The following is a 22,405-nucleotide window of genomic DNA, read 5'->3' on the forward strand; positions in this document are numbered from 1 at the left end:
GTGAGAAATAGATATTGGAGGACAAGCTGTAATTGCTGCTTCAACATTTTTGAATGCTTTTTCTTTTTCTAAGGCTTTAATTTCTCCTGTTTGAAACTGTGTGCTGACTTAGTTACAAACCTAAGGAATGAGGGGAGTGCTATTGCAGCTCTGTGTACAACTGTTGAAAGACTTCCCATGCCTGCTTTTGTTAATGGTGCCTCAGGAAAGAGACAAGGAAGCCGTCTGCTATGATAAAAAGGAAAATGGGACCCTTCAGGTCAGCTACAAAAAAAAAAAAATAGCTACACAAATCCAAATAATAACTAGTAAACAGATAAATCTACCTTGGTACAGTTAAGCAGTGAGACACAGAAAGACGTGCTACTGTGAGATAGCATACCTCAGGGACACTATGAGGCAGAAAGAGATGCTGGGGCCTTTTGGAGATTCCAAAAGAATTATGTTCTACAGAAATGTGGGCCTCCAGTTTTTATGGGCACTATAAAATTGCTGCAAAAAGACTAAAATTTCTTTTTAATTAAGAGCACAATATAAAATATACAATGCACTCCAAATGCAGATGAGAAAACTAATTCCAAAAAGGAATGTAGGTAGCAAAGACGAAACAGAAAAAAATCTTAAGTGATTTATCTAAGTCACCAGAAGATCCTTGAGGTGAAATAATAGGCATTACTGTGCAGTTTTAGAATATGTCATTAGTTATGACACAAAGGCAAATCTGCTGTGGCTTCAGCTCTTCACTGGGCATCCAGAAATACATTTTTCATAGCATCTCATGAAGTGGCCCAGACAAGCATCCTGAAGTAACAGAGTCTACTGATACTGGTAGAAAAAAAAAAAAAAAACATTTATTTCCATGAACTTATCAGTTTCTGTTCAGTGTACCTAGTCAAGTAATACAGTTTATCTCAAAAACCTGTGGATTCCCTTAGGAGAATGGACTGTACCCCTTTAGAACAATAATACAAAAGTGATTATATTAAACCCAACTTTTCTTCCTTTGATGCCTCCAAATCATGGGTCCAAGTCTACAAGTGCAAATGAAATCGATAATTCAGGTTTAACTCATATTGTTATCTGAAATATATTTTATCTTCATCAAGTCAATTACACTTGCAGAAAATGTAACTTGCCTAGGTTCTTCAGTGTTTGGGGTTTGTTTTTTGTTTGTTTGTTTGTTTTGTTTTTGCCACTAAATAAAACACAGAAGAAAGGCATTTTCTCTGCAATTATTTTCATTCATATGAACAGTCTTAGCCTTATCTGCATGTTCTTTGGAGAAAACACATATTTCGATGGTGTGTTTTCTTCACCGACATGGAATAAAGCTTGGTATGGTAGAATCAGCCATTCAGGCAGAAACAGAAAACAATTTTATAGCTTGTAGCTGAGAAAACTCCAAATTCCTATTTCCCTTGTAAAGGGGCAATTGCACCATCCGTGTCCACGTCTCTAGCAGTGGTCTGTGTGGTATTAGGTGGCTGTTTATATTTAGCAGGCATTTACAAGCCTTCAGACCCCACGTGCAGCACTTTAAATGCGCAAAGTCGTTTTGTTCTCAAGGCAGCCCCGTGAAGTAGGACTAAAAAAAAGTTTGCTCATAGTTTCAACTGCCGGGCAGTGGCAGAGCCCCTGCTTTAATTATGGCTGTTGCACTGTAAACCCCACGATCCGACCCACTCCCTCATTCTTCCTCCACAATCCCATTCGGTCACTTGCTTTTCTCCACCGTAGTTCAGTAGGACAGAGAGAGATGCCATGAAAATCAACAGATAGGTTGAAATCCAACAGTTAGTTATGATCACAGGGAATAAAATAAAAGGCAGGGTAGCCACAGGACTTCTTAAAACTTCTGGAAGTATTGCTGATCTTCTGTAGCAGGAAGAGCATTTAGAGTTTGATATCTGTGGAGTAAAACTGACTCTGTATATTTGGGGTCAAGCTTTCTCAAAATCAATCTTATTTTTAACTCCAAATTCCCCAAATTCTAGGAGCCTTGGTGAGTATTTAATCCTGACACTGTCAACTAGCTTTGGTAATGGGCTCAACTGACTGTAGTTATATGAACTGTTTAGCCATTGCCCTTATTAAAAGTGGTTTAATCTGAAGGCTTTTAGGGTGGAGACTTGCAGTATGTATTTTGCCACAGGACTCACTACTTCCTGTGCAGTATCCCAGTTCAGTCAGACTTTTATGTCACCTGTCTTGCCTTTTAGGTATTCGATGTTGAAGCCGTGGGTCAGTCTGAGATGTGGCCAGCCTTTTCCAGAACTGGCTTTTCATGTTACAAAAGTCTTAGCATTTGGGGGCAGAGATAGGATGTATCAGTGAAAGCCACCAAGAAGGGGTGTGACAAAAGAGGCTGGTGGTTTTGGTGGCCATTAGGCTTCAGGGAGGGAACAAAGTGGCACTCAAAAAGACATCCCATGAAGCTAGTGAGAGATACAGTCTTTTGAACAAAAGCCCAGTTTTGTGCAGTGCCTCGGTTTGCAGATGAGAAAACTGAGACCTAATCAGAAGCAATCACTTCAAGGTCCTGTGAACAATGAGGACTACAGCCCAGGCCCTTTAAGCCCCAATTCCATGTATTCCCATAATAGACACTTCCTCTGAAATAGGTATACCACTATCATGTCATTTTCACATGATAAAATCAGATTTAAATAGTTTTCAATGACACTTCAGTGATCATGTTAGTGTATGTCCTGCTTCTAAGCAATCAGCATTCTAAAAAATGTACTTCAGCCTAGAGCTGATAACAATTTTACTCTTCAGTATGTAAAGTAACTGTACTCCCATAGGTACTGCATAGCAGTGAGCCCAGAATCATCTTCAGCCCAAGCACAGGGGGAATTTATCAGGATTACAGTGTGTGGATCCTTCAGGGAAATTATGGTTTGGGATCATTAAGACGCACAGGAGCCCATTAGACCAGTGTATCACATTGCTCAGCTGTAATCTCTTAAGTCTCTGTTTCCAATTGATAGTAACATGAATAGTGCAAGGAAAACAGGTCTGCATGTTTTCTTGAACCCAAACACCACTATACTTTTTTTTTCATGATATGAAATGTAGTCAAATCTTTGGCATTATTCCTGCATGATAAATATTTATATTATATCCCCTTTTTCTTATCTGAAGACCCAACCTTATATTTTCAGTGAGGTTCTTTCTTTTCTTGAGAACTGATATATGCCAGGAAGTCATAGACGAAAAAGAAGATTATGAGAGAGGATACATGGTACAGCCTCTCCCTTGAGCCATGATCCCAGAGTATGGCACCTACCCAGAGGAGAGTTCTTTTGTTTCTAAAGCCTTCCTTGGGGAGGCTGTTCTGGGTCTTGCCTCCGAACTGGCAGGGTCAGAGTAGCTGCTCTTGCATCCAGCCTAAATGTATCATGCAATCATTTATTCCTTTATGTCAAGGTGTTCCTGTTGGGAGCACAGAGGAAGCTAAGACAGCCAGTTGCCCCCTCCACCCAGGTACTACAGTAGTGGTTAGCGAAACAGTTGTTTATATATATAGCCATTCTGGTTGTGTTTATGAGTGTGTACATGGGCACACGAGTGTTTTTGTCTACAGTTTCTTGGGAAGGCAACTCTCTGGCATCAGTTACTGGTGATCCACAGCTTGTCTGAAGAAAATAAGAATATTAAAAACAATGCAAGCGATTCTTTTCTATCTACAGATTTTCAGAGCAGCTCATTTCTGTTTGTCGATGGCCATCAGATCAGTGTCACATCCCTAAAGCCTCTGTCTCCCCCGCTGCTGGGTACTGAGCTGGATGTGCCAATAGTGATGAACAGAGAGTTCTCAGGGTCGATAAATTGTGTTCCCACTAATGAACTTTTACCATACCTTAAGTAATAGTAATGGCCTTTGAAATTTGGGCACTTGTATAAAGACTCTCTATAAAGTATATTGATTTTTTTCTTTCATTCTTTCTTTTTACTTTTTTTTTTTTTTAACCCATCTGAAGAACTCTTTCAAGGCATTCTCAGTTTTGATGCTAAAAATTGTGGTTGCTGTTGCTTTCAGGTTCCCTTTACTTGCATATCCACACTGTATGCTTCCATTTCCATATCTCTACATTGCAAATGAGGATGATTGTGTTTTCCCATCCAATAGGTACTATTAATATTGATCTGCCTCACAGTCAAGTTTTATTAATTACTTAATTAGCAGTACTAAAAACAATTAGTATTTGGGAGCAGAGAATGTTATATACATGCTAAGAACAAAAGTCAGCATGAGACACAGATAGAGGTTGAATTCTAAATAAAGAAAGCAAGTTTTGCCAGGCATGGTGGTTCATGCCTGTAATCCCAGCACTTTGGGAGGACAAGGTGGGTGGATCAAGAGATCAGGAGTTCGAGACCAGCTTGGCCAATACGGTGAAACCCTGTCTCTACTAAAAATACAAAAATTAGCCAGGCGTGGTGGCACACGCCTGTAGTCCCAGCTACTCAGGAGACTGAGGCAGAAGAATCGCCTGAACCCGGGAGACGGAGGTTTCAGTGGGCTAAGATCGTGCCACTGCACTCCAGCCTGGACAACAAGAGTGAAACTCTGTCTTAAAATAAAGTAAAATAAAATAAAATAAAATAAAATAATAAAATAAAATAAAATAAAAATAAAGCAAGTTTCACCTTTTTTTTTTTGAGACTTTGTTGCCCAGGCTGGAGAGCAGTGGCACGATCTCGGCTCACTGTAATCTTTGCCTCCCGGGTTCAAGTGATTCTTGTGCATCAGCCTCCCGAGTAGCTGGGACTACAGGCGTGCACACTTGGCTAATTTTTGTATTTTTAGTAAAGATGGGGTTTTGTCATGTTGGCCAGGCTGAAGTTTCACCTTTTAATTTGAGCAGTGAGTGGGTCCCCACAATGGCTTCTGCCAAATGGCGTGTGTGCTCACAAGTACGAAACGTGCACTCCTGATCCTGCCCTGCTGGATCTTGCACTCTTGCACGTCATTCTGAACATGACATTTCTTTTCTCTGCTCTCCATTTGTGGGCACTGATCAGTTGAAAACACCCTGTATATAAGCTTTACCCATTTAACTAAAAACAGCAAGGAGAGTTGAAACTGTAGTGGGCTACACCTTGGCCTGTTTCTTTGCCCCCTTTAATAGAATTAATAGTACTGGATAAGATGATGCATGCTCATCAAGCCTCAGAGAAGGCTTTAATAGCAAGATCTAACTTTGCCATTAGATTGATACAAGGTTATGGCAGGCCCAGGTACTTCTGTGACTCTTATTTAGGCCCTAGGCATCAGAACTGTGGCCTGGGCTCTCCCTTGCTTGCAGAGCCTTAAGCCTAATAGGTAGCTGCCCCACATCAGAATACATAAATCTTTGAAGTAGAAGTGTTGAGAAATTTAAACACTCCTTATCACACCAATCACTAGAGAATAGAATTTGCCATCATCATCCCCTTTAGCAAAACAATTGTGAGCACTTATTAAGCTCCTACTATATGTGGCATTGTGCTAGGTGATGGAATGAAAACAATGTAAGAGCAGTATGTTCGTGTGGTTATTTCAGTATCTTTTTGAGCTTGTCTGGTGAAAAATGTGTCATGTAATTGACAAGTCTAGAGCACAAACGATAAAATGAATACAGAATATGCTAACCGTCACAAAGGAGGCATTGAGGGCTGATGGGAGTTCAGAAAATGGAGCAGGTATTGAGGGATGCCAGGTAAAAGGTCAGAGAGGTGATAAAGTTTGAACTGTACTTCAAAGAGCCAAATATGGGCTGAAAGAAGAAGGTGGATAAGATGGAAAAGTGGTAGTGGAAGGAAAAGAGAAGAAGGTAGAAGGAATGCGTAGAGCTTTAGAGAACAACACGCCAGACCTTTGTTCTCTGCTTGGTGAGAACAGAAGACTTTTTTTTTTTATTAACATCAGGAAGTAGTGAAAGATAGTTTGAAATGTAGAAAAGGGTCAGCTTTTGAAGAACCTTGAATTTGGGTTTTATTCTACTGCATCTGCCTTGAATTCCATCAAAAAGGGCATAGGTATTTAAGTACCACAAGTTCCTTTATTGCAGTCAGTTTGGAAGGCAGTTCATATACATCAGCTTCCTCCATGAGCTGGGGAAAAGGTCTCTGTGGTGTTTGAACTATTCAAAAGAGCTGCTCCAAACAGATGCCAGAATGGGCTAAGTGTGCTTCTTACCCAGCACTGAGACCAGAAAGCCCCAGAAGGTATGGAAATCCACGAGTTCAGAGGATGGGCAAGTGGCAAGTGGCCTTTTAAAAGCCATCTCTTCCGAGCAATTTCTCTCCCGCTAAATGCATCACTGACTCTATTAGCCCCAGCGCCGAGAATTTCAACTTGTTTTCACAAATGGCAATGAAAAACTCCATCAGAAATGATAGTTTCTTTAGCTCATCAAATCTCTATTCACTGCAGAAACATTGTTGTTCTCCTTGTGCTTTGTGCTCTATGATTGCCTTTATAAAGACAGTGAAAAGGCAAAATATATAGGTGGAAACTTAAATTGACTTCATATCGCTGAGATTTACTGTCTTCAAAAATAGCATGCTAGATTAATGCATTTCTGATTTCAAGGTGCTTTTTTAAAAAAAATTGGTCGTCTTTGCGCATAATAATTCTATCAGACAATGGTCTGTGGAAGAAAATGTTGTATGTGATTTACTTCTGGGGGCTTTGAAGAATAAAAATACTGTTTTTTACTAATGGTCTGAGATATATAAAATATGGTTATAATAGCAAAGACATCTTTCAGTTATGGACTTTTTCCTCCTTCGATGTGTTTGTTGTAGGATCTAAGAGAGGAATGTGTGAAGTTGAAAACAAGAGTGTTTGATTTGGAACAGCAGAATCGAACACTGAGCATCCTATTCCAGCAGCGAGTCAAACCCACTTCTGATCTGCTCCTCCAGGTATGTGTTTATCTGGAAAACAATCTTTGCTACTGAAATGCTATTGATAGGAAGTTACTTAAGTTCGGAAGTTAGCAACGTCTTCATGAGCAACGCATATTGCATCAGAATCCCAGTTCTTTCCTCTCTCAAGATATGTCATTAAATTTGAAGGTGTCTTAAGTTCTTGACTTTTTAAAGCTACATGCAGGTAAGGAAATGCACTAACAAATAACAAACAGGCAAAAGGGACAATCAGAAGATGTCCTGTAGTAAACTAAATGGAACCATGGAAAGGAGTTAGGAAATAATTGATTGCTTTGGGGACCAGCATTAGTAATCTTGCATACTGTGATAATCAAGGAAGAATTTTATGTAATGCCAAAGCACATTTTTTTTTATTTCAAACTCTTTATGATCAAAAATACATGTGGGGTTCGTTTTTCTTTCATATCTCTCTCTATGCAGAGTTCCTTCTTATAACAGAACGCCTCCCGTTTCTATCTCAGTATTTTTACAGGTTGTCTTTTTCTAAGTGCTCTCACTGAACTGTTTTTTTTACTTGCCTTCATAACATGGAAAGCTATGGAAAGTCAAGCCATTTGAGTCGATTTGAAGCTGTTCCTGACAAAGCACTAGAGAATATGTCCCACTGCAGGGAAACATATGAATGGGGAGAGGGGTCTGCAGGGCTGACCTTTGCTGTTTCCGATCTTTGTGATCCTATTAATGTGTATATTTGCTTAAACAAGCTCCCATGAGCTTTGCCCCAAGCCCTTCTGAGGCTAAGCTGTCAAAGACTGCATCGAGGTTTCACAGGGGCAGTGTGCAACATACAAAGGGCAGCCCACCACTGCGTGATCTAATTGGCTGAGAGGAAGGTCCTTCTCCAGCCTCTGGTCATCTGGACAATACTGTCCAACACTATAACCACTAGCCATGTAGGGCTATTTAAATTTTAATTTTAAAAATTTAAATTAAAATTAAGTTTCTATGTCCAACTAGCCACATTTCCAGCCATCAAAAGCCACATGTGGCCAGGGACTACCTTAGTAGACAGCACATGTGGACAACATTACCATCATTATGGAAAGCTCTGCTGGATGGTATTTTTCCAAATGATCCAGACTGTGTTGCTAATTTACCCTCTGAATTTTGGCATAAAAATCTTAGGACTCCTCAGAGAAATAACGGGAAATTGTAATTCATTTCAGAGAAAGATGTTTGGTAAGCTGAACATCAAAATGTAATTTGCCCCCCAAATTAAAATAAAACAGCTCTCTGAATTATAAAATAGATCTCATCTCCTAAATTAATTTCCTCTCTGACTTATATGTTTGAACATAATTCATAATTTATGACTCAAAAATTGTGTGGGGTGGGAGCGAAGTCATCTATCTCTATTCTGTTTTCTATTCCTGACCACCATAAATATTTGTCATAGGGGATCTTGCATTTATAAAAAAATTGTGTTTCTTTTGCAATCTCATCATCAAGATTCAATATTAGAATTACTTTTAAAAGCTGTTGCATGTTCCTGATTTTTTTCTGTTCTGCCTGTTGTAACTTGAGGCCTTTCTGAAGTAGTGTTTAAGACTCTACAGACCCTGTTTATGAATTGTGATCATTTATTTGCATGGTAAACACACGTGCTATGGATATATAAGCATTTTCATTGGCTGTCACAAATTTCTTAAATTCATACTCAGAGATCAGGGGATGATGTGTATGCTAACAATAGACATCAGTGTTTATTCATTAGGTGTTTTCAGCCAACACACTTCATATTTCTCCCCAAATAGTACTTCCTCCCAGGAGCCATTCTAATTTAAATAATATTTATAAAAGATGGGCTGTTAATAGTTCTGTGAAGAATAATGATATAAAGTGTGATACCTGCCCTCTTAACATCTTGGAGCTCATAATCCAAGACAGAGGACATGACTGGCTTTTCAGATGGTGTGTTAATTATTTCACTCATGGCTTTTCATTTTCTGATAGTACTTTAGGGTTTAATTGAGAAACAAAATATATACAATGGAGCTAAAATACAATCATTCCTAACTTGCTTTACACCTATGGATGCTCAGTCATTATGCATTGAGTGGAATAATGAACAAATAATAATTCATTGTTCTGGAGAGTTATTTCGCATAAACCTAAGAGAGGTCTGTGCTCCCACCTCTTTTGAAGTTTTCCTGTCTTACATGAATGTTGAGGCACTATGCAGTCATGTGTTCCAGCCCAGTATGTCTGAGGATGTGGTGGGTGGCAGCAGCAAATCCACCAGTGTGTCCCTGGTCCCATATATTATAGACCCTATCTATAGCTGCTGCCCATGGTCTGTGGATTCATTATAGCAGATTTCTAAGTAGTTTTTTGCACTTCTTAGAAGGCTGCATTAGTTATTATTTGTTGAATACAGCCTAATGATTCTCTATATTCCAAAGTTGCTGCCTGAAAAGAAATACAGAAAGAAGAGCTATGAACACATTGTGATTTAGGTAGACAAATTATAAATAGTATAAAGGAAAATAACTTATAAGAAACAGCCAATTCTTTGTCCCTTAAAAATACAGAATAAGAGGTTATATGGATATCATTTAGCAAATTCTTATGTGGGAGAAACAGAAAGGGAGTGCTCTGAGGATTAGTTGACAGATTCTAGTAAACTTAACAAAGGGAGCCAGGTCCATGATGGAAATAAGAAAGGCCTAAGCTGAAATTAAAATCTTAAGACTGACAACAAACTTCTCTATTGATTTTGTTTTCTAGAATGATATCTCTGGGACTATGGGTGGCAATAAATCAGATTAAGAAGACCCCCCTCCATATTAAAATCAACATTGGAACTAAATTCCAAGGAATTGAGATGGCAGGATAGCAAACAAAATCCCAAAGTAATGTTCTTACAGAGACTAGAATCTCTTAACTAAGCTCATTTGAACCTACTTGTCCGGATTCACTGATGCTCACCATTTCTCTCTTTCAAATCACACTGAACAATACCCTCAACTTAATGAATGTTGGCAGCTAGTAAAGAGCTCTCTACCATGTACACTTATTTCTCTTACCAGTTGAGCTGAATGCTTGCCAAGAATGAGTTATTTTTGTAACTCAGTAGGTCTACTAAAGTCGTATTTGTGATCAAATTAAATATAGTTGTCTAACTATAAAAATAAATTGTGGGAGACCAGAAATTGTATTAAATGTGGAACAATTCTGCATGCAAACTGCTCCTCAAATGGTTTTAAGTTTATGTACCATTGTTAAGGAAAACAAAAATTAAGAATCATAGACAATGTATAAAGTGTGTGTTGATGCCAAATTAAAAATAAAAAAGATAATGGAAGATTCCAACAAAAAGATCTCTAAGCAAAGAAGCAGCCTTGGCCCTACCAAAATGTCACTTACCAAATACATAGTAGTGCTTACCATGAGTCAGACGCTATTCTACAACCTTTACAGCACTCACCAATGTCATCTCCATCACAGTCCCATGGGGTAGGACCTATCATTGCACCCGTTTTACCAGTGGGGATACTTTGGCATAGACAGGCTAAGTCCTATAGTAGGTATTTGACAGACCAAGGATTTAAACCTGAAAATCTGTTGAAATTAAGTACCCCCTTTTGCCTCCAATTGGTGCTCCCTCTGCATGGAACATGAATGAGTAAGAGGACAAATTTTCTGATTCCCTACTCTAGGTGACATTTGAATTAACTGGCCCACCTAGGATTGAGTCAGATCAGAGGGCTTCTGCAGTACAATCCCAGTAAGGAGCCTACCATCTTTACACATTTCTGAAATGTGGCATCTAAGATTTTCCCCTCACTATGTGTTCTGTCTTTTACTTGTTTTGGATACCTGTGTAATCATTATCCTCATAGGACATTATTCTCATATTCTTAGACTAAGACGATGTTTTCTTTTCTTTTTCATCTGATATTTCAAAAAGTCCTACTACTGATATCCTTAGGCCAAGTTAGGAAGAAAAGAATTTTATAGGGTAGATTATTCACATCAACAGTGGAAGATCTGACAGCTTAGAACCAAGGTGCAAACATTTGCTGTTACTTCTTAGAATGCGGACTTTTTGTTTTTGCTAGTGTTTTATACTATTATTTCCGTTAAGATGAGAGGGCTTTTACATTCTACTTGTTCCTCTTTTTTTTTTTTTTTCTCTTAGTCTTTGTTTTCAGTGTAGATCTATCCGTGAGTCTGATCTGGCAAGACACTGCACACTTTCCTCTCCACCTGTCCACAAGCTGGGCATCCCACTGTGAGATCCAGCTGTGAAATAAAGGAAAATAACATATAAGAAACAGCTGCCCCAGCAAGGGGCCAGCCAGGGCCTCAGCAGCCCTCACTGAACTTTCCCCATACTGGAGCTCATGTAGTATCAGTGGTCTATGCAAGCTTCGCCTCCTGGATTCATGCCATTCCCCTGCCTCAGCCTCCCAAGTAGCTGGGACTACAGGCATCCACCAACACGCCTGGCTAATTTTTTGTGTTTTTAGTAGAGATGGGGTTTCACTGTGTTAGCCAGGATGGTCTCGATCTCCTGACCTTGTGATCCACCTGCCTCAGCCTCCCAAAGTGCTGGGATTACAGTCATGAGCCACTGCACCCGGCCGTTGTACACTTTTAAATGTATGTATTTTGCTTTTTCAAAACATCTGCCTTTGGGGTGCTTTCACATATATGTAGTTGAAGTGAGACAAAAAGATGAAAAGAAAAAAGACTAGTTAAGCAGGTAGCCTGCGGTGAGAGCAATAAGGGAGGGGTAGGTGAGTGAGTAAAGAAGAGGGTAAAGAATGGAACTGCGGTTCTTCAGTTTTTGTGATGGAAGCTTTTCATTGTGATCAATTCTGGCCTTTCTTGAGACACAAACTAAGAAGGAGTTGGGAGAAGAGGCAAGAACATCCACACAAGTTTGAAGCATCTACCTGGCTTCCCATGCTGTTGGGATATAAGTTCACCTTATGAGTTTCTGGAATGGATGAACTCTGCCCCTCGGGTGTTTGTGTGGACCAGCCATGGAGGTGCCTCCAGCCCTGCCCTACAAACCTGATACCTAATTTAGAAAGACTCACAGGGCAACAGGAGGAGCAGTCAGTGATGCTTCTGGGATGCTGAGTAACACCAGGTCTCAGATGGCAGAGTATCCACTGGTGGTGAGCCTGTCATCCTGCATGGTTACAGGACATTGGTGGTTTCATTATGGGCACTGGCCAGACATGAAAACATACGGAGAATGTGCAGCAGGGATTCTGTCTCATGCAGTAAGCACTGGAAAGGATATTAACCTGTCAGACGTGCAGAAAGTGGCCCCTTTGAGAGGTAAGGGATGCTTTGAAAAATCACACAGTCCCTGCAGGGCAGGGCTTTCGATGATGAGATGTAACATGTGAGGTTGGTTTGGGATCAAGTAAGAGCTATACAAAAGATGAGAAAGAATCATCAGGGTTATGGCAAGATGTGATTTTTCCCTCTTCATAATATGCCCACGACCCTCTATAGACTTGCTTCACACTTCAACAGCCTCATTTTTCTTTTTTTCCTGACACAAATTCTTTACTTCAGCCAAGCAGAAATACTTTCACTCCACAGAGCATGACATAGGTTTTCCTTCAACTGTTCCACTTTGTATGTCATTTTTCTGTTCAAAATGCTACTCTACCCCTGCCCACCCCACCCCTGCCACTCCTCTTCATTCGATTACCAAATTGGGAGCACCCAAAGTAATGTCAGTGCTGAGGAGTCCCTGGCAAAATGCATTTGCTCAAGAGCCTGTGGTCTACAATTAAGCCTGAAAGGGAAATGATGTGCTAAAAGACATGTGGGAAGCTATAGCAGCTGAGCAGAGACAGGCGTGGGGCAAGTGGAATCCTAGCTCCGCTTGCAGAGGGCCCTGGGGAAGGCCCAGCAGAGGAAGCCATGACTCCATGTGAATCTAGGTGGACAAGAGAAAGTATAAATGCCATCCAGAAAGAACACGCTGTGCAAAGGCATGAGAAATTCTCTTCCTCACAATCTGGTTTCTAAATTCATACGGTTTGGAGGTACTCCTGGAATAAGATCACAACTCCCTGCCGCACTCAATCTCCTACTCACACCTTGCTCACTAAGTCCTGGCAGCGTTGATATGTTACTTTGTAAGTATGCTACAGTTCTTTTTGCATACCTTTGCTCTTCATTCCCAAAGCAATTGAGTGTATTTTTTTTTTCACAAGACCCAGAGCTTACCAGTCCATGCATCATGACTAAATACTGTGTTCCCATCAGCTTACAGTCAGCATTATCACAGAAGGTGCATGTGGTCTGTTATAAGGAAATCAAGGTATGATTCCTACTCTTTTCTTGCTTGATTTGGCCTTTATTTTCTTAGGGACAAAAACCTTGTTTTGACCTTTGAATCCTCCCAGTACACAACTTGAATAAATGTGAGCCTCAATAAATGCTGAGTGAACTAGGGATTACATGAAACCAGGCAGATGGAAATGCTTGTAACAAAGGTACAGGGATATGGTTTCACAGATAAAGTGGCTCCAAGGGAGGGAAGAGGAGAAGGGAGTGAGAGAAGTTCTTAGGGTGCTGTGTATTTAAGGTGAAGAAGGAAGGCTTTGAAATACTATGTTTAGATGGGTCAGGACAATTAGGGGAAATTATCTCTCCTTTTAAATGAGTTTCAGGTGTTTTGTTGTTGTTTGTTTTGTTTTATCTCTTCCTGTGGCCAGTGAGACTGCAGACATAGGTTCTGTCTTGGAATTGTTGGCTCCGTAAGCTGTAGAGATTGTATTATGTGAATGTGCCTTTGGTCAGAGGGACCAATGTTTCCATATCGTTTCATGGGTTTTTATCTCCCCATTCCACTCCCTCTTAAATTTTAAGTAACTTAATGAAAGGCATGTAAATTTCTATTCTTCATATCCTCCTAAAATTAGATATATGTATTAATTGTATTAATATGTATTAATTGTTTTCAAGAGCACATGGCTGACTTCCCATCATATGTATGAATCTGTATTACTGTGTGGTTGGCTCTACGTAAACCATCCTCTCACCAAAACAATGAAAACTCTCATGCTCGGAGATCAGATGCCTTAAGGGGCTAAGCCAGGTGAAGGAAGCAGGAAAGGAAGTTGTGTGCACTGCGGCCAGCCCCAGCCAGTTTGTCCCCACGGAAATGCTAGTTAGGTATTGCCATAGCTTTGAAAATTTTAAGAAGCTAGAAATGCAGACTTTTGCATGTAGTCTCTCAATTTTTAAATGTTGGCTAACACCTAGTTCAACTATTTCCTGACACTGAGGAAACCCAATAAGGCAACCGTGGACCAGGATTAGCCTGCAACCTGCTATTCTTTCTCTGCCCTGAAGATGATGGCTTTTTAATTTAAAATGTGGTCCATGTGCTCAGAACACCTGGGCACTATGCTGCACAATCGTATTCATGGGACAGCCAGAATATACTGCTTTATTCATTATTTCAACAAAAATTCATTGAGCACTATGTCCTCAGTAGTGTACCAGCTCCTGAGGACACAGAGATAGTTTAGACACAGTTTCAGATTTGAAAAGGTCATCATTTAATCAGGAGACAGATAATATAAACAAACAGTTGTGCAGTAGAGTAGTAAATGCAACAGAAACATATACCATCCAAGGTCCTCAGAGGAAAAAGTGACAAACACTATTCTGGGTGTCGGGAAAGCCTTCTAGGGTATGGTCACAGCTAACCTTGACTTTGAAGAATAAATAGGAGTTTGTTAGGGTAACAGTTTCCAAAAAGCAATTTGTGAACTAAATTCAGGACTAATACTGGGATTTATATTTACATTGATCCCAGGTCCTGGATTTAATTATAGCTGTAAGATTATAAAATTGTCTTACCCTGATTCGGCCTTGTTTGGCCTTCCCAACCTCTTGCAACAATACCAGATTAACTCATCCAGCTCTGTAGGAAAACAAAAACCTCCAGGAGTGTCATGCTGGTTGAAATTTCTGTCACTGTGACCTTCAACAACACTTCTTTCTAGCTTTTTAACTGAAGAAGAATATAGTTTAACTGAATTAAGAAGTCTAATGGAAAAGAGAAGAGCCCTCTGTGTCTAAAGTTTGTTTTAAGGATTTCAACATTGAATAGAGGTTCAAACCCTGAACATAAATCAACACTATATTGCAATAGACTAAGTGATTGAAGTGTAAATTCACGAAATGCACCTTGTAGCGTGAAACATTCAGGCAATATTTATTTTTATCATATTTCAAACACATAAGAAAACCTGATTATCCTGAATTTAGTAAATTTCATGCAGTAAATATTTATCACAGTAACCTAAAAACTCCCCTAGTAAAAATTGTTATTAAGCACTACATTTTCATTCTGAGTTTTGGATAAATAGAAGGATTTGGAAATGCAAGGGACAGAAAGTACTGAGAAAGGAATGGTGATGTTTACCTGGGGATTTGATTATGCAGATTAGAGCATTAATTTCTTGGCACTGGAAATCGTGGACATCCATTGCTATCAGCAGATGTCACACTAGGGAAATCTTATTCCCGGCACGAAAAGATTAAGTAACCTAAACTCTGACATGAAAGACCAGTGTTTCCAGAAATGAAAAGCAATTCTGGCTCTGTTCTGTCACCTCTCTTACCACGAGGGTGCACTGGTCTAAGAGCTGCCCCGAAACACTTGGGAGCAGCTTTCTGGAACTGGCCAGTGATTTGCAACCTGCTGCAGCTCTTCAGGAGACTTGGGAACAAGTCTTAAACCTGTCGGGCTGCGGGAAGGAAGGATATCTTTGAAGTCCTGAATCTTGGCTGCATGAGTCAAGGAATGGAGGGGAGGGTAGATACCAAGGAGGCAAACAGACGCATCCAGGGTCTCTTAGCAAAACCAGAACAGGCTGAGCCTCCTTGGGAAGAGAACTGCAGGAAGGCCACTGAAGCCCCGTGCTGCCTGGGACGGCCAGACCCTAGAGGCAAGTGGGGTTAACCTTCAGTTGTGCCTGGCCTGCTGCACCTGCTCAGAAATACACTGGGACTGGGCTCACAGTAGCCCCCAGTGTGATCAGGGGGATGAAGATAAAGATTCTCGGGGCAAGATACTCTCATATCCTAATGCCACTGGTTTATAGCTTACACCTGGCTGCACTAGAACAGTTGGGCCAGATTCAAAGGCAAAAAGACACGCCCCACTTCCATCTACTACCTCATATACAAGCACACACAAGCTCAGGTCAAGTTTTCAAAAATCCTTATAGAAATCTCCAGACAGGTGAGATGGTAGTGCACCTTTGTGAAACTGGGAGACCCAGGAAATGTTACCAAGTCTCCTGTTCATAAAGCCATCTTCATGCAATTGCTTTCTAGCAAACTTTTCTGCTTTTAAAGTAGTTTGTATGTCTTACCTGGGTCAGTTTCTGTCAATCGCTGTTGGCCTAATGTCTCAAAATCAAGAACTGAGCCGGGCGCGGTGGCTCACGCTTGTAATCCCAGCACTTTGGGAGGCTGAGGCGGGCGGATCACGAGGTCAGGATATCGAGACCACGGTGAAACCCCGTCTCTACTAAAAATACAAAAAATTAGCCGGGCATGGTGGCGGGCGCCTGTAGTCCCAGCTACTTGGAGAGGCTGAGGCAGGAGAATGGCGTGAACCCGGGAGGCGGAGCTTGCAGTGAGCCGAGATTGCACCACTGCACTCCAGCCTGGGTGACAGAGCGAGACTCCGTCTCAAAAAAAAAAAAAAAAAAAAAAAAAAAAATCAAGAACTGAAAAAAAAAACGCTTGACTTTTCTGAAAAATTTGAAAGGCCATTCACCTTTCCAGGAGGCTCACTGGAATGAGGGACATTGCCCTGTATGTCACAGACCCTGATAGGAAACTGATGCCACTGTGACTCACTGGTGACCTGAGAAAGGCCACACAAACATGTCACCACTGCCTCCAGCCATACTCTGTGGTTGATAAATCTCTGCCCTTTCCTACCTCACAAGTAGGAAAGCAGAAGGATCAGCAGAGTTCCTGTAAAATAACGTAATTAAAAGGAGCCTGAGAATCTTTGTGAGAGTGTCTCATTAGGAGAAATAGTCCCTGCAGTTCTGTCAGGTTAACATGTGCTGTACTAAGGTATCAAAGTGTTTCTATGAAACTGGGTTGGCTGAAGGCCAGTGTGGTCAAATATGGCATTTCCCAAACAGATACCTTGTAGTTTCATTGATAAAGCATTGAGATTGTTCTATACCTTTTTAGCAAGCAGAAGGCATCTCACTGCATCTTTACAATCAGCCCAGGGTATTAGTGCTGTTTTACAAATAGGGAGATGAGCCCCTAGGGCTGCGGCTTCTTCTTAGCCAGGGTTCTTCTCCGGTCCAAAGCTTCCTGCCCTAAATTACCCACTGCCCACTTAGGCCCTCATTTCCAAATGTCACTTCATGACTTTTCCCAGGCCTGTATAAGGAAAGGATATTGCAGTGGCGTTCAACAAATCAGCCAATTAAAAGACATTTAACGGTCTGTTTGGACTTGGCAATGTGCTACACCTTGGAAAAATCAAATTCAATACATTTGGGTGGTGTCCAAATAATCAGAGTTATAGACAACACTGTTGTGGGCATAATAGATATTTCCCTGAATAAGGACATGGATCTAATAACCTAGTAACATGATCAAATCATTTGCCCTAGAGACATGTTTATGCCAAGGAATAATAGAATTATATATTATTATATCTCAACTTTCAAGATCATATAATCTACCCCCCTCCCTGGTTATTGGACACTCAGATTGATACTTGCCTTTTGCAAGGTCACACAGTCTGTTTAGAGAAGAGAAGCGGCTCGATTCCAGGAGTCCTGATTCTCAGCATTGTACCCTTTCTACCATGCCATGGGGGTAATAAATTGGAAATGTACCCGAATTAAGGAATAAAAAGAGCTTAGCATGAGAAATGTGCCTTCAGTCTAACGAGCAGCTTTGGGAAATGGTTTAGATGGAGTGGACTGACTAAATCATTGAACTCCAAGGAGGCATGTTGGGTGGACCAAAGAGGTAGAAGAGAAGTGAAAGGCCACTAAGATCCACGCAGGCTGAGATTCACATCCCCTCTCCACCATACGTTGGCTAGGTGACCTCGGGCCATTCTTGAAATGTCTAGGACCTTAATGTTAGAAGCTAACAAATGCAGAAGTTCTTTCCTTTCTCGTCTTGTGAGATTTATGACCTGCATCTGTGTGGCAGGGGAACGGGGAGGTGCAATAAATGATCTATTTGCTCAGAACTGATTTCTGAGAAACCGTGGTCTGAGTGAATGAGATACTGGCCCAAAAATATACTGTATTAAATCAGTTTCTATTTTCTATTATTGACTTGTTGTTGGATTTTCCTGGGAATTTGTATTTCTAGGGATTCGCTAGGGATATTTAGCTCTAAGTAGATCCTTACGGGCTTTTAGCCCAGTGACTCGGAGTATATGTTTCAGCAAGAATAGTGTCTGAGATAAGCAGAAGTTGGAAATGTGCTAGATTAAGCTATCTATTTAATCTTGTGGTTAACTTTCAAAATGAGGGGGAGCCATGGCTGGATCACAGAATCCTTTGAGTATCTGAGCAAGACAGTAGGTTTTCTCCCTATATACAGAGAGAAATTAGCTTGTAACTTCAAGATATTCAGGGACCCTGCGAAGCCTGTCTATTAATTAAGAAATTAATCCCTTAATTACAAAATTAATCCTGAATTAAAATTTAATCCATGATGATCATCTGCATCATAACTGCCCTTTTACCCTTTACTCATTCACATTGAGTTGGAGACTTTCTATTTCATATTGTTTCTTTGCTTCAGGCCTGTTTTTAAATCTTTACCAAGTATGACAGATCCTGAATACCTATCTTTGTAAATTCAAAGTGCAAATCTCCTTTAAAAAAAAAACAGTTGTTTTTAGCTTTTTCTGTTCACTTTTTAAGTTTCATTTTATTGTATCTTTTGGAGACAAGGTCTCACTATATTGCCCAGGCTGGAGTGCAGCGACTATTCAAAGGTGTGATCATACCACACCACAGACTCAAACTCCTAGGCTCAAGTGACCCTTCTCCCTCAGCCTCCTGAGTAGCTGGGACTACAGACATGCACACCACGCACAGCAAGCTTTTCCTTTTTATGATTGCTTTTCCCTCCCAAACAGCTAACTAGTGAATGGAAGAGGATAAGAATCATGTGTTTGAAATCATATTGTATAATAGATATATTTATGCTGTAAAGAAATCAGAATTTCAAAATAGAACACATTATACACTTTTGGGCATGAGATGCATACAGATGTGTTCCAATAAGCCTTGCTCATATTTCATTGTTACATTTGACATTGTTCAAGACAGGCATTGAGATCCTTGAATTAACGTAAAGATCTCATAATGATATGAGTGCAAAAAGCCATTATCATCAATGTTGCAGCAGAATTTGCCATAAAAACAGGAAAAGCTGAAATGAAAGAGGTAATCTGCAAGCTGATGCCTCAGATGGAAAGCTGTCTTCTCACTACAATGTTATGTCCATTTCTAAAAGGAAAAAAATAACTCACTGACTTAATTCTATATCAGGATAGGACATGTGAGATGTTCTTGGGTACCCTTTTTGCATCTGGGTGGATTACCACAATTGATTGTTCACTAAGCTGTCATACTGTTCATTTCAGTAGCTAAATTTTGCTTCTGGTCTCTGAGCAGACTGCTGAAACACTGAAGATCCACAAAACGTATTATTAAATTAACTTCTCCAAAGCAGTTTCCTAATGAATCTGTGAGTTTTTACCCTGGTTAAGAGGAACCATTAAACACATTCTACATATAGTTGTGACCTGTTTCTGAAGAATATTTACATCCTCCTTTATCCACCCCAAATCAATCCTTCTCAGTCCTCAGCCTCAGGCAACCACAGATCTGCTTTCCGTCACCGTGGATTAGCTTTGTCTTTTCAAGAGTTTAAACAAAATCATGTAAGATATACTCTTTTGTATCTGGCTAATTTTGCTTCACATGTGTTTGATATTCAGCCATGTAGCTGCTTGTATCAGGAGTTCTTCCACAATGACTTTTGATTTTTTGATTTGTGATGAGATATGTCCTTGAAGGTGTTCACGGAAAATGTTCAGTAAGTTACATGACCAGCTTTTTGGCAGTAGATTCATTTGTGGCTCAGTTAATACTTAAAAATGTTATCCTGGACTTGGCGTACTAATGCCGCGTTGCCAAAAGGGATGATATGTGTATATCTGTCTAGTTGGATTCTAAGGAAAACAATATATATAGAAAAGGCAGAACAAGGGCTTTGGAGTGAAATACACCTGGGATCAAATTCAGTCTTTGCTACTCATTAATATCATGACCTTGCCAAGTAATTTCATCTCTGTAAATTTCAGTTATCTCCTCTTTGAAAGGAGAAAAACAATACTAACTTCTTGGTTGTTGTGTGTGTATATTTTAGAGTTAAGTGAATTAGCATATGTAGGGTACTTAGTACAATGCATTGCACTACCAATAATAACTATTTAATTATATTATTCCTTTATCATTATTTTACCCCATATTTTCCACATCTCTTTAATCTCTCACAATGCTGAATGCACTTTTGGGGTTTAATTACTTTTCGTTGCCCTATAGTCTGAAGTATTTTGATAATTTCCTTTAGCCACTTTGTATATACTTATAGATTTTTATAATATAAATGTGGCCCATTTCCTACTTTTTAAAAGTGTACAATTGAAAACATACAATATTTGCATGGCATGAAAATTTGCCTATTTCACTCACATTCATAAAATACACGAATGTTTAATTTATAATTGAATTTACTTAATGAACTACACAAATCATTCTCTAGAATAATAAAATGGGTAGTGTATACAAGCATATACAATTTATAAAAGAGCCTTAGTTAAGCCACTGTTATTTCTGCTTACATGTTAGAGACTCTAATAGCCATCCCTGAAGCTAATCCAATTCTGCCACTTTCTGAGTGCTAAGTTGTGTGACTTTAGACAAGTCATTTAAATTCTTTAGGTCTCAGTAGGTAAAATGAAGGATTTGGCAAGAACCAGGGATCCTTTTTTCTATTATAGCTTGATTTGTGCTGAGGAAAAATGGCAATGGATGGAGGGATGGAGAAAGAAGTCATTGAATGTTAAAAGTCACCATGAAAGGCTGGGCATAGTGGGTCACACCTGTAATGCCAGCACTTTGGGAGGCCAAGGCAGGTGGATCACCTGAGGTCAGGAGTTTGAGACCAACCTGGCCAACATGCTGAGACCCCATCTCTACTAAAAATACAAAAATTAGCCGGGCTTGGTGGGTCATGCCTGTAATCCCAGCTACTCAGGAGGCTGAGGCACAAGAATCATTTCAACCCAGGAGACGGAGGCTGCAATGAGCCGAAATCATGCCAAGGTGACAGAGTGAGACTGTATCTCAAAAAAAAAAAAAAAAAAAAAAAGTCACTATGAAATAATGTGAAGAAAGGAAGTTATACTGTTCACCTAGATTTATATCCCAGTTCTAAAACTTTACCTTTAAATTCATTATAACAAATTAAATATTATTACTGATAAATAAGAAAGTTTTCATCAACAAGAAAGAAACTGTGAAGAATTTCTGAAAATTTGAAAGCTAGTAAGTTCACCAAGGTACACTGATATTAGAAAAACACACAAAAGCCAATACATTTCTTATATATCAGTAACAACCAATTGGAAAATGTAATTGAGAAAAGATATCATTCATAATATAAATAAAAAATATGAACTATGTAGCAATAAACCTAATAAGAAATATGTAAGATCTAAATGAATGAAACAGGAAAACATAATAAGAATGGAAGAAATGAATAAGTGGAAATATATCTCCATGAGATGAGAAAAGTCAATGTTATAAAAATGTTAATTCCCCAGAGCCAATCTAAAATTAAATGCATTTTCAATCAAAATCCAACACAATTTTTTATGGAACTTGTCAAGCTGATTATAAAATACACCTGGGAAGTTAGAAATGTTCTCCAGTAGCCAAGTAAGTGTTGAAAATAAAGAACTACACAGAAGTATGGGGTGGAAAAATTACCCTGTGGTACTTCAAAATGTTCTATAAAGTTGTAGCTATTAGAATAGTATGGGTTTGGACCAAGAAGAAATAAATAGATTGATAGAGGAGAAGTCTAAAAGGCCCATTTTTATGTGAGAATTTATTTTATAATAATAGTAGCAGTAAGGAATGAGGAAATATGCATAAATGGTTGTGGTGCATTTGATAATTCATTTGAAAATGATAATAATAATTGGAGCCCTATCTCACATAAGGAAATATAAATTTTACATGGGTTAATACCCTAAATGTACAAGAAATTATGTAAATACTGAAGAAGACGCAGAAGACTTTTTTTTTTTTTTTAGTGTATTAGATATTTTCTCAAGCAAGGCATAAAACCAAGAAGTCATACAGGAAAGGACTGTTTGACTAAATCA

At 39.5% G+C, this 22,405-nt stretch overlaps 1 protein-coding gene across 1 annotated transcript in view; it reads left to right on the top strand.

Annotated features, from left to right (window-relative positions):
* NCKAP5 (NCK associated protein 5) overlaps positions 1–22,405 on the top strand; it is a 990,316-nt gene that overhangs the window by 795,552 nt on the left and 172,359 nt on the right. Inside the window, exon 10 of the mRNA XM_003267587.3 lies at positions 6,796–6,915. Within this exon, the coding sequence (XP_003267635.2) occupies positions 6,796–6,915 (120 nt within the window). The remainder of the gene's footprint in view (positions 1–6,795; positions 6,916–22,405) is intronic.

Source organism: Nomascus leucogenys, chromosome 20, assembly GCF_006542625.1.
Source record: "Nomascus leucogenys isolate Asia chromosome 20, Asia_NLE_v1, whole genome shotgun sequence".
NCBI lineage: Eukaryota > Metazoa > Chordata > Mammalia > Primates > Hylobatidae > Nomascus > Nomascus leucogenys.